At 40.9% G+C, this 13,139-nt stretch overlaps 1 protein-coding gene across 1 annotated transcript in view; it reads right to left on the minus strand.

Annotated features, from left to right (window-relative positions):
- Window positions 1-13,139, minus strand: part of LOC115660169 (uncharacterized protein F13E9.13, mitochondrial-like) — a 52,903-nt gene that overhangs the window by 19,494 nt on the left and 20,270 nt on the right. Inside the window, exons 5-6 of the mRNA XM_030581228.1 lie at window positions 3,036-3,186; window positions 611-738 (exon numbers count right to left, since the gene is read on the minus strand). Coding sequence (XP_030437088.1) covers window positions 611-738; window positions 3,036-3,186 — 279 coding nt within the window. The remainder of the gene's footprint in view (window positions 1-610; window positions 739-3,035; window positions 3,187-13,139) is intronic.

Here is a 13,139-nt window from a genome sequence, read left to right on the forward strand (position 1 = left end):
TTATTCTACTTGCCGAGGTGGAAAACCAGGAGTGCTCTAGCCATGGAGTCAGAGCGCTCTATGTGCCTTGCCGGTGTGGATGGGTAGTGAGCTAGTGTGCCCGGGGTTCCTTTAATGCGCTGTAACTCGCAAGTGTAGCCAAGCCCTTAATCTCAGCAGATTCCTCTCTTCCTGCTGGAATATCAGTTTCACAATGAGAAATCCAATTATAAATATTCGTTCCATGTTAATAGTTAAGTATTTTTAGTTAGCCTAGTTATAAGCCTTTTTTTAAAGAAGGCTATGGACAATCTCATTCTTAAATTATAATCATGTAGAAATTGAGCCTTCCTTTTCTCACAGGATGCCAATATGAATAACAATTTTACCAAACATATTTTCTCAATATTTATAATAATTTTAACTTTTATGCTATAAAAATTGTTTTTATAAACATGCTACTGTACATCCAACCAGAACCCAAATCGCTATGGCATGTGCTAGACCAAATCAAACGCTACAGTGAAAGAAAGCTTCTCTGTTTTTAGGACAGAGAACGTATAGATTTCTCTCTCTATTAATCCAGAAAATGATTCACTGGTTGTTGCCCGACCTTCGTGACAGCTCTCACCTTTCAATTCTTTAGGATCTGCCTGCATTCCAGTAGCTGTTCCAGTCAATACAATCCCGTCAGCGAGGAAGAGCTCAGCAGCCTTAGCAGTCTCTGATATACTGACATCTGCTGTCAGAGCGTGAGCACTGTAAACAGCAGAAACATAACCTGTTGTTATTCTCAGCATATACACTTGCTATCCACCTTGTTTCATGTTAGACTGCTTTTCTTACAACTCATGACTGTATTTCAGGTCCCTGTTGTCAGAACCACGGAAGATTGCCTTTTTGAGTGTTAAGAGCCCTTTTTTACAGTTGAAATTAAAAACACAATGTGAGGAAGAAAAAAAAGTTTTGCCATCCTAGCCTCCATAATCCATTTGTCTCTTTGTCTGGGTCTCACCCTGTCTACCCAGTGACTGCTAAATGTGCCAGACTGTCACCCCGGAGTACCAACTGAGCTGGCAGCTTTTGTATTGAATGCCTAATTTTCATAGATGCTGAACTCTCCTAATTTCAAGTAGAGTTCTAGGTGCTCGGCTCTTCTGTAAATCAGGTCCTTGTCCTTTAGGAATTGGACTAAGAGCATCACCTCATTTCATAAAGGCCAACAAAAAGTACTAACTTTCAGTCATTAGCAAGCACTATCTCCTGGATATCTGTCTTTGGAGAAAAAATGAGAGCAGCTATCTTCAAACAGTATTTGCTTCATGCATCTAAAGATGTGCCATTCAAATTTTAAGCAGTAACTGTCAGTAAGATGTGTAAGCTAGCCTCTTTTTCCGAAACCTACATCTATCTACGGCAACTTCAGCTTTAGACAGCTTCAAAAATTTGAGAAAGCTTTAGCCTTTGAAACATCAACTTTTACATTTATAATTTTCCCTTAACTTTTCTACTATAGAATCAGGAAATATGATAGTTACGAAAGACAATATTACACAGTAACCTGATACCCTGTTCTGGTAGTACTGAGCAGTAACCACAAAAGACCAGTAGTCCTGGGACTAGAGTCTTTCTTTTTGGGCCAACCAGATCTGGGAATGGAATAGAAGGAACTTGCTTCACTAATATTGAGAGGCAGTGTCTCTTCCGGCATATTCACTCTGCCATGACCCTCTCCAGAAGCGTGACTGTGCTACAAAAAGAATATCAAACTACTTTTTGCAGCCAGAAGAAAGTCATTGTGATGTCAGGGCCTTGATGAGGTTGTGCATATGTAAAAATACAGAGGGAAAAAACAGAGTGAAAGGAAACGGAAATCCCTGCGCTAGTAACAGAGGATAACCTGGGAAACAGTTTGTCAAGTTAGAGAATTGGATACTGCTAATTCTTGGCACCAGGCATTTTGTTGTTGTTAGGGAAAATACCACAGCCCTTTAACTCTTGCCCTTTAGTTCAATAATCCTGTGAATATTTGTTTCCCATAAACTGGTTAGATCACATTCTCCTTTCCACTATTAACTAAGCAAATAACACACACCACATTGCATCAGATGATGAACAACTCAGTGTACATTCTAAATATCAGTATCTCATATGACAAAGATGAGAATACATGCACAAAGTACCACGTTCTGGGACTTCTCAGGAGAAGAAATATCACTGTGCGGATGTTCAAATATGCAGAAGTGAAGCTAGAAAGAAAATGCTTTGAAGGAACCTTTAAACTTACGTTGAAAATGCTGCATTTCATTTATTATAATGAAATGTTTCTTTTTTTAAAATCAGATATTAAATACGCCCCAAACGTAGCTATTTCCATGACTTTTCCCCACACTCTGTACAAACATCATTCTTGAATTCAAGTTACTTGATACATGCAATTCGCAGCTTTTTGGTTCTCTCTCTTTTTCTGAGCTAAATTTCAAAGGAACATCTAATAATGGAAAGGACTGTGTGACAATTGTGATGAAATGTCAGCTGGAATTCACATAGCTGTCATAAGATGCTGCTGTCTGATAATCATAAAACATGCTCCATATCCACATACAGCATTGATTTAAAATTGAAAAAACCAATATTAGATGGAGGGGAAGGGATAAGAGCTTTTAACGTGGCAAAAATCTCATGATTTGTATGTGTCACATTTGGTAGCCACCCATATAACTTGAAATGGGCATTTTAGATGTGTAATCTCATGAAACATGATTTATTTGTAAACATAATAAGGAGATACATCTAACTGATATAAAGCATCACGTTATGTCACACATAAGACATTTACAAATTCTGAAAGTTAAACAAATGCAATTTCTACAGATGCAGAAAGCTGCAGTTTATAGGTTATAGTTTATAGGTGCAAGTTTAATAGTTTTGCAAGACCCTGCGTGAGCAGTAAAGTTCTCCCAATATTCACTTTCTGAGCAATTAATAAAATGAATATAAAATGAACATCAGATCATTTTTACATTAACACATATGTAAACAGTGCTTATATTTACCTGTGTTTCTTTTTAATATCGGCAAAAATTTGAACATGCTGTGCTCCAATTTGTTTTCGGTATCTTAGCAGATCACCTGCACAGGCATTTATCATCCCTTCATCAGCAACATGAGAAAAAACAAACCCTTCAACTCGGATAAAATCAAGCCCTAGAAAAGAAATTTGAAATCTGAAGATGAAATTGAACTGCAAAGAGAAATTACATTTCTCCTAAATTTCATCCTGTAATTACATTTTCGTCTATTCTGATACAGTAATGAGAGGTTCTCAGACATTGGCACAAAAAGCAAATCTCTTCTGATAAGCAGTTTGTCAAGCCTAGTTAAAACACGTGTTAATGATTTTTAGTGCAACCCATCACTGTGGCCTTTGGGTGCAGGGCATACATCAAGAGCAACACAAACTGAATTTCCACAAAGAGCCCCCCCCCACACAGACGTTGTACCTCCCAGGCCCACTACAAGATATAATCCGTAAGCTGGATGGTGAGATATCTCCTAATCGCAGCTAAAATACAATCTTTGGATTTTGATGTACAAATTTCAAATTTTAAAAATCGATTTCTAAAACTTTCTGCAGTTTTTTTAAATTGGTCAAATTTAGAGATCTGGACCCGCAATCCTTACAGAGGTTGAATGCCCTATTAAAATCGAGCCCAATTAAAAATGATTTTCAGTTGTGAATTTAGAACATTACTGGTTAACCCAGTAAAATGGCAGTTCTCAAACATTTGCACGCTGTGGGGCACTATTTAAGACAATGACTTTCATTTGTCCCTTTCCCCCACATTCTCTCCCCTCCCAGCATACCAAATTCACATCTGCCTTGCATCAACTATAGTGTTTTATTCTATGAAGAAGCAACAATAGGTAGTAAAGGAACAAGATGAATCTACCGTAATTATATGGCTCCCTGCACTGTAGTATCTGAGCACCTCCCTATCTTTAACTTATCTATCCTGTGATGTAGGAAAGTGCTATTATCTCCTGTGACAGGGTGTGCACCCCACATTGGCCCTGCAAGAGCTGAATTGGACCAGGTGGAGAAAATCACCTAATTAGGCTGCAAAATTAGGCTCCCTAATTAGGGAGTTTTAGGATGGGGATAGCTAATTAGAGAGAAGCTCACCTGCGAGAGACAGGCATGGCTTCTATAAAAGACAAGAAAATGGAAACACAAGGGGTAGCAGGAAGAAGTGTTTGAGAGGCTGCAGAAGCAAGTTGCCTAGTTATTCCCTGGGAGGAGGGAGTGAGGAGACTGGCAAACCCAGAGAAGTGGGGAAGGCCAGGGGATATAGAAGCATCTCAGGGAAAAACAGTAAGATACAGGGACTGGACTTCAGCTGCTGTGTAGAGGGAACCTGAGCCAAACCTGAACTAGAGGGTGGGCCTGGGTTCCTTTGCCAGCTACTGCAGTAGTGGCACTGTGAGGAAATGAAACAGAAGACTGCTTGAGATTGCTGGAGAGCAGGACCCTTGATTCATCCACCTGAAAGGGAAACCAGGATAGTGACGTGGCTGGAGGGCTAAGTCAGGACAGCTGTGGTTCCTGAGAGCAAGAGAGGAACTGCAGAGGAGAAGCTAACTGGGTATAACCGCTGGAAGGGGTGTTGGCCTGACCAAGCTAATCCCCAGAACTGCCAGGAGGTGGTGCTATCCAGTGGTTGGCAGAGCACTTTGTCCCATCCCCATTTTACAAATTGGGAACTGAGGCACAAAACGGCTAAATGACATTGCTTTCTGTTTTGTCTTCTTAAAACTGTCAGGTTCAATCTCATCTCTTGTGGTCAGGAGTTTCACAGAAGGGATCCGACACCGAGAATGTTGTCCCCAGCCCCTCGGAGACTCACCCTGGGTTCTATCAACTACATCATCCTTGTGCAGTAAGCAGTCATGTTGAGTTGCAGCGAAAAAGACAGTCTTAAAAACAGTGAGGCCCCAGCCTATTAAAGGCCATAAAGATAAGGACTAGGCCTTGGAATTGCCTCTGGAAATGTCTACGGATCAGTCAATGATTGGTTTGCTTAATAAACTACCAGTTGCTTATTATGCAAATTGACATTTGTGTGTGAATTTCACCCCAAGTCGAATGAGTTGCTGCTGTCTATCTCTGCAGTGATGACTGCACAAACTTCAGAGGCACCATGCTCATCAGATGGGAAAGGGCAATTTCCTGGCTAGACGAAGGTGAAAGAGGACAGTACCTTTCGCAAACTGCATGTTTTAAACAGTGAAGAGTCCAAAATAAGACTCTATACTTCCTGGATGATGAGTGGCAGATACTGTCAGCAGAGGACAATGTCAATATTCCAGCAGCTTCTCAAACTGTTTCCTTCATCCTTTGCAGCATTAATTTAATCTTCCCTGGATTAATCATGAGTCAGCTGTTTTAATCCACATTTATTTCTTCTAAGCACTGCCTTCTGGTAACAGTGATGACTCAGTTTGTTTAACAGTTTAGTGTTGTCAGCATGCTGACCAAGCATCTCTTTCACAAATGCTAAAATCTTGATTAATATTAGGGGAGAGGAGTATATTTCACCAGCCCAGTAAAAAAAGATAATAAGTGTGTTGTAAATTCAGATTGTTGGCTCTATTTTGATCGTTCCTCTAGCTAACAGTAAGAGCCTGGCCTCCTCTCCGATATGGCTACTGCTCCATTTTGAAAAATGTTTGGTGTTTCTTTGGTAAATTTGCAAAGAAAACCCTAGTTATGAACCATGCTATGAGGAACAGCACAACAGCAAAGAACAGCACTGGCTTATGGAATCTAGCAGATATTGGTACATATCTGAAATAAGAAACCAGGCACACTGCCCATCTAGAAAAGGTTGACAGCATGCTGCTCCAAACATATACTGAACCTTCCTAAGCACATACAAAAAGATATCCAGTGATGCTTGCTGATCAGTAAGAGGCAATAATACATGTATTTTTGTCTCCTCCACAAATGTTCCTGAGAGCTGATTATATGCATCATTCCATGTAAGCCTCAAACAGATGTAGTTAATTATATCAGGATCTACAAACAGGAAAACATGGTAGGAATACATGGTACACCTGTTAATAATGAACCAATTGAGAACTAACTGTAGCAAACAAATTCAGACACAGAAGTTGTTTGTTTCTCCACAAAGAGCATTTTAAGTTTAATAAAAACAGAACAGAATGTAGATGACGTGATGTTCTGATGAGGGTATTAAAATCAACTCTTACAAGGCTGTGTTTTTGATGTGAAAATGCATTGGATATAAAGATATCCTCCAAACAAGAAAATGAAGAGAGAACTACACAACATTGTATTATCTCCAAGTATTACTGTCTATGTTGTTTGTTTACAGATATTACTATTTTACATTTTAAAAAAATTCTATGTTAAAACAAAGTGAAGAAGTCAAGCAATCACTTTATTGTTCTTTTTGCGGATACAGACTAGGAGTACTTGTGGCACCTTAGAGACTAACAAATGTATTTGATCATAAGCTTTCTTGGGCTACAGCCCACTTCATCAGATGCATGCAGTGGAAAATAAAGTAGGAAGACACACACACACACACACACAATGAAGCAGTGGGTGTCTTTTCACCACTCTGCTTTTATCCAACTCCTCCCCATCCTCTGCTCTTCCCAACTCCTATCACTCTGTGCTCTCCCTCACTACTTTCCAGCAACTGTCTCTGCCCTCTGCTTCTCCCCATCTGTTAACTCCTGCAAGCCATAGCCAATTCTTCATCCTTCTCCCCACTCCCTGGGCACCAGCAGGGAGGCACTGAGGGCACAGGAAAGACAGTTTACTTGCTTTCAGTTTTGGTGCTCAGTGCCAGAGTGGTCCGGAAGAGCAAATGTGGGAAATTCCTTCAGTCCCTCCGGCCCCATGCTTAGTCACTCTCTGAGGATGGCATAAGGGTGACTAGATTTTATAGGGACAGTCCTGATTTTTGGGGCTTTTTCTTAAATAGGCACCTATTACCCCCATCCTGATTTTTTACACTTGCTATCTGGACACTCTAGATGGCACACATGCACTCTGATCATAAACTCTTGAGAAGGGTTGGAGCATGCTCACTACAGACATAATCTTCATAGAATTTAGCAGTGAAACTAACAACTCTCTACTGAGCATGTGCAAACTGCAATTTTTTTTTTAAAGAAGCCAATAAATTGGTCTTATTAGGGCAGTTTTTCACAGAAACAGTGAAAAGCACATTCCTGATACCATGGAGACCCCCCCTAACAAGGTAGTCCCTGCTCCAAAGTATAGATGCTAGAACATCTAAAAAGACACTCTTAAAACTAATTTGTTAATATGGCAAAAATGTATTTTTCTAGTCTCATTCTTGGAAATAGTTCAATCATTTTTGCTGAAACTTTCCAAAACAATTCAGCCTGAAGTAACTGCCCGGCATAGAAAATTTCAGCCTGAAGGGTTTAAGTTTGGGAAATTTTAAGAAACTGAGAACAGGGTCCTGTAACAAGAATCTTAGCTATAGGTGGCACTATCAACTCCATATAGAAGTACACAGCAGTTTCTTTTGCTACTACAGTTATTTTTCCAGAGACCTCTTAGAACAGATTTTCACCACAGCTGCCAACTTTCATGTGATAAATAAGCACCTCGACTTCCACATAAGTCCAAAATCAAGCTAATTCCATTTCAAAACAAGACCAAAACAAGTCAATCCCTAAGAACCACAACACTCTATGTGACTAGATCCCCCTGGTGTATAGTTTGGGACTGTGGTGGGCCCACTGTGCATCCCTGGCTCTCTTCCTCACTCCCACCCCCTCACTGGCCCCTGCTTGCCCCTCTCTGCCGGAAGCCGATTTAAAAAAAAAAAAAAAAAGGCCACAGGCTACAAGCCAAAAACTAGCCAACAAGCAACTCACAAGCCAATTAAACCAAAAACAAGCCCAATTTCTGCATTTTTTTCCACGGGTTTGGCATGTCTGATGTCCACAGTTATTTACCTAACCATTATTGTTTTCTGCATAATCAGCGGACTGCATTGCATTTTCTTGAGGCTGCTTGAAACTGATGCATGTCGTCATGCACCTTGATCTCTCTTTTACAGAGCTGTAGAATTAATAAATATATAGGTCTGTAAAGAAACCAAGTTCCACCAAGTGGGTGTATTTATGATAGGTTTTTTTCTTTTAGTCCATGTTCCTTTCTGTAACCATTACTCTTACACAATAAAAAAAGGGAAGAGGTGCCTTCCTTTAACTTTCTTAAACGTAGCACCATATGACTGTCAATGTCAGATTTATCCGAGAATTCCTTTGAGTTAAAATATTGGGGGGAAATTGAGCAGTTCATCTCCGCTTCATTCCTCACCTACATCCAAAATGTTTGTGTGAGTGACAAAGTGCTGGTACTTCTGATTTCCTCCCACTTTCTCAAAAAAAAATAAAAATAAAATTATATATATATTCCTGGGAGGTGAAGGGCAGTAATGCCACTGTATGCACCAAGAAGCCAACTGCTGGTTTCCAGCACAATTCTGTTCAAAGGTATTATTACTGACAGAGAGAAGACAGACACATTCCCCAAAGGGAATGAAATGGCTGCATAATAGCAGGAGATGTTGCTACTGCTGCATCTGCTTTTTCAAGTACCACATCTTTAAGTATTTTTGTAACAAAGACTAAAATGTGCGGTGCTCTGTTTATTAATAGTCACCTCTATTCACCATTAAAACTTCAGCATTACACAATCAAGTCACTACTGTATCACTACAGAAATACTTATCAAAGATGTGGTATCTACAAAGCAACATTCACTTAAATGAAGAGTTGTTGAAAGGGGCTCTTCAGATTACAGTGATTCCCTCTTTCTTCTTGCTTTCCTGTTCATGGAGCTTGAGACAATCATTTTTGCAGTAGTTGAATGAAATGCATTAAACACAGGTTCTTCAGAGCTCCAGTCCCCCAGTTACAGAGCAAGTAGTGCAGAACAGCAGCAGAGATGTGCAAAACTCTAACAGTACCTTCAGGAATTCTCTCCCTCATTAATAATGACTAAGAAGTTGTAGAAATACATTGCTCCTTCAATATATTCTCCTTTTGGTACTGCAACATGTCCCTAAATGAACCCCAGTTAACTTAAAGCATTCGGTTCAGGTTTTTTGAAATACAATAAACTGATGTGTTTGCAAGCACTTAAGCACATCAAGTATCCTTACATGGAAACTGTATCTAAAAATTAGAAGAGAATGGGATTTTATTAGTTAATTTTTATTGCAGCCATGGCTTTTCCTATAGGCTTTAGGGCAGCAATGAAAATGGATTAAGCTTTCTAGTTTACCAACAAGATCAACAGAAAAAATTCAGTTTTCAGTTTTTAAAATGTTAAAAATAAATCACAGTTCAAAACACTTCTATTAATAAAAACTCCCTTAAAAACAGACTATTAAGATTTTCAGAGAAAAATTCAACCAAATTACAGCTGTCACTCTAATCGACAAATCTACATTTTTTGAATAGTGTTTTTAATTTTTTTTAAACCACAAAGTTAAAATAAACATCTTTTAATTTTGTCGGTCTTGCAAAAGAAAGTGCCAGGTTTTTGGAACTATACATGCAAAAATATGTGAATATACTGCTATTGCATAGGCAATCTGGGTAAATGCACATGCCACCCACCAGTTAGAGCAGTTTAAATGGTCCTTTACATGTGAGTCCTGTGATTTTAAATGCATCAAAGAAAAGTGCGTGCGCATATTTTTGTATGCACACAATTCATTGACATGGAATGGTACGTGCCTGCCTGGCTCTGCAGCAGTAGACATTATTTCCAGAGTTGAACTTAAAAAAAAAAAAAAATCAGAGAAGCTCAATCACCAACAAAAATATTCCGATATGACAAGAATCTTAGTAATCAAAGTTGCTGTCATTCGTATTAAAATTAAAACAATGATACTTAGATGAACTCCATTCAAAATACAGGGAGAAAAGAAAAGAGTTTTCTCAACAAAAAGGATAAAATCATTAGGGGAAAGTTTCTAAAATATTACAAAAGCATTAGAAACAAAAGCTGGTAAAAACAACCATTTAAATGGTATGATATTATAAGAAGATGCATCTGCTCTCCACTCACCATGACTCTGTAGCTAAAAGACTACGGTGGTTCAAAGAAGCCAGAGAACTTACCTGCAACAGAGTGCGTTGTGAAGCATGGAAGAAAAAGGCAATACCACAATGCAAGAAGATAAAATAGATCATGGAAAATATACTTGCAAGCTAGAAAAGAGCATGCCAATATAACCTGAGATTTGTTTGTCACTACTTAAAGGTAATGATAGGAAATGCAAGCTTTCAGTGTTAATTCAGCCATCAGCTTTAAACCAAGAAACAAACATGGGGAACACAAATTGTTTTAACCAAACTTGCAGCAGGGAGGAATAGACAGTACAATCTTTGCTAGCCTTGCTGTTTCTTATAGGATTCATGTAGCAAGGGAAGTTGAATTTATATTTAACTTTTCTAAGCACAATTTAAATTGCTTAATATTTTGGTTAAGAGTAAAGACAGTTCTTCAAGATGTGTTGCTCATGTCCATTCAACTTAGGTGTTTGTGCTCGCCACATGCACTGGTGTCGGAAGTTTTTCCCTCAGCAGTATCCGTAGGTGACCAGCTCTGGTGCCTCCTGGAGTGGTGCGCATATACTGTGGCATATAGGGCACTGTCGGCCACCACCACCTTCAGTTCCTTCTAGACGGAAACTCCGTTCGTGGGGAAGGAGGGCACATTCTGGAACAATCATGAGCAACACATTTCGAAGAACACCAGTTACGGAAAAAGGTAACTGTCTTTTTTTCTTCGAGTGATTGCTCATGTCCATTCAGCTTAGGTGACTCCCAGCAGTACCCAGGGAGGCAGGTAAGGAGTTCAGGGACATGTAGATTGCAATACAGCTCTGCCAAACCAGCATCATCCCTGGCCTGCTGCATGATGGCACAGTGAGCCACGAATGTGTGTACCAAGGACTATGTTGCGGCTCGACAGATGTCCTGGATCAGGAGGTGTGCCAGGAAGGCCGCTGAGAATGCCTGCGCTGTAGTCGAGTGGGCTCTCACAACTGGCGGCGATAGGACTCCTGCTAACTTGTAGCAGGTCCAAATGCAAGAGGTGATTCAGTTAGAAATCCTTTGCGTGAACATTGGGAGGCCCTTCATCCTAACAGCTGTAGAGAGGAAAAGTTAAGTCGATTTACGGAAAGGCTTTGTCCAATCTAGGTAGAAAGCCAGAGCCCTTCCTATGTTCAAAGCGTGAAGGTGACTCTCTTCACTAGTCTCATGGGGCTTAAGACAGAAGACCAGAAGAAAGATGTCCTGGCTCATGTGGAGGAGAGCAGACACCACTTTGGGAAGAAAGGCTGGGTGGGGCCGGAACTGGACCCTGTCCTTACAGAAGACCATGTACGCTAGTTCTGAGGTCAGGGCTCGCAACTTGGAGACTCGCCTCGCCGACATTACCACCACCGGGAAAGCTGCCTTCTGTAATAGGTGAGAGAGAGAGCATGAGGCCAAAGACTCACAGGGTGGGCCCATGAGCCTGGACAGAACCAAGTTGAGATCTCACTGTGGGACTAGGGACTGGACTTGAGGAACGAACCTCTTGAGGCCTCTAAGGAACCTGACCATCATGTCAGGGGAGAACACAGTCTGCCCCTGGATTGGCGGATGAAAGGGCGAAATGGCTGCCAGGTGCATCCTGACAGAGCAGTGCGCTAAGCCCTGGTTCCTTAAATGAAGTCCAAGATTGACTGCACTGAAGAATGCGAAAGGGAAATGCATCGCTCAGCCTCCCAGCAGGAGAATCTCACCCACTATGCCAGATATATCTGCCTAGTCCAGGGCTTTCTACTCTCGAGGACCTTCTTGACCCTGTCCGAACAGGCCCGTTCATCCGGGTTCAGCCATGCAACATCCACGCCAAGAGGTGGAGGGACGTGAGGTTAAGGTGCAAAAGTCGGCCATGATCCTGTCACAGCAGGTCCGGTCATTTTGACATTGCCCATGGAGGGATCACTGACAACCTTGACAGTGTCCCAAACCAGTGCTGGTGAGGCCACGGCGGGGCAATCATGACAAGCTGTGCCTTGTCCCTCTTGATTTTCACTACGACCTTGCTGATGAGAGGAATCAGAGGAAACGCATATGTCATAAATATACAGCTAAGGGTAGCATAAAATCCCTCTTTACCCTGTAAGGGGTTAAGATGCTCAGGTAACCTATCTGACACCTGACCAAAAGGACCAGTGAGGGGACAAGATACTTTCAAATCGGAGGCGGGGGGAACAGGCTTTGTCTGTCTGTTCTGTGGGCTTTTGCTGGACACAGATCAAGGAAGCAAGCAATCCAGCTCCTATAAAGTTAGTAAATATTTAGCAAGGAAATGTGTTAATTTACTTTTATTTTGGCTTGTGTTTTCCTTTGTGTAAGAGGGAGGTTTATGCCTGTTTTTGTAACTTTAAGGTTTTGCCTAAAGGGGAGATCCTCTGTGTTCTTGAGCCTTTTGTTATTCTGTAAAGTACTTACCATCCCGATTTTACGCAGGTAATTCTTTTGCCTTTTCTTTAATTAAAATTCTTCTTTTAAGAACCTGATTGATTCTTCATTGGTTTAAGATTCAAGGGTTTAGGTCTGTGTTCACCTGTACCAATTGGTGAGGATATTATTCTCAAGCCTTCCCAGGAAAAGGGATGTAGGGGATTGGAGGATTATTTCAAGCCTGCCCAGGAAAAGGGGTGTTGGGGCTTAGGGAGATATTTGGGGAAGGTAGAGCTCCAAGTGATCCTCCCTAAATGTTTGTTTAAATCACTTGGTGGTGGCAGCGTTACTTAATCCAAGGTATAAGAGAGAAATTGTGCCTTGGGGAGTTTTTAACCTAAACTGGTAAAAATAAGCTTACGGGGTCTTTCATTCTGGTTCCCACATCTGTACCCTAGAGTTCAGAGTGGAGAAAGAACCCTGACAGCATACATCAGGCTTCCTGACCACGGCAGGAGGAAGGCATCAGAGAGGAAGCCCTTGCCCAGACCCCATCTAAAGCAAAACCTGTGCCACTTTCCGTTCTGCCTGGTAGTGAACAAATCCACCCG

Source organism: Gopherus evgoodei, chromosome 12 (assembly GCF_007399415.2).
Source record: "Gopherus evgoodei ecotype Sinaloan lineage chromosome 12, rGopEvg1_v1.p, whole genome shotgun sequence".
In the NCBI taxonomy this organism is placed as follows: domain Eukaryota; kingdom Metazoa; phylum Chordata; order Testudines; family Testudinidae; genus Gopherus; species Gopherus evgoodei.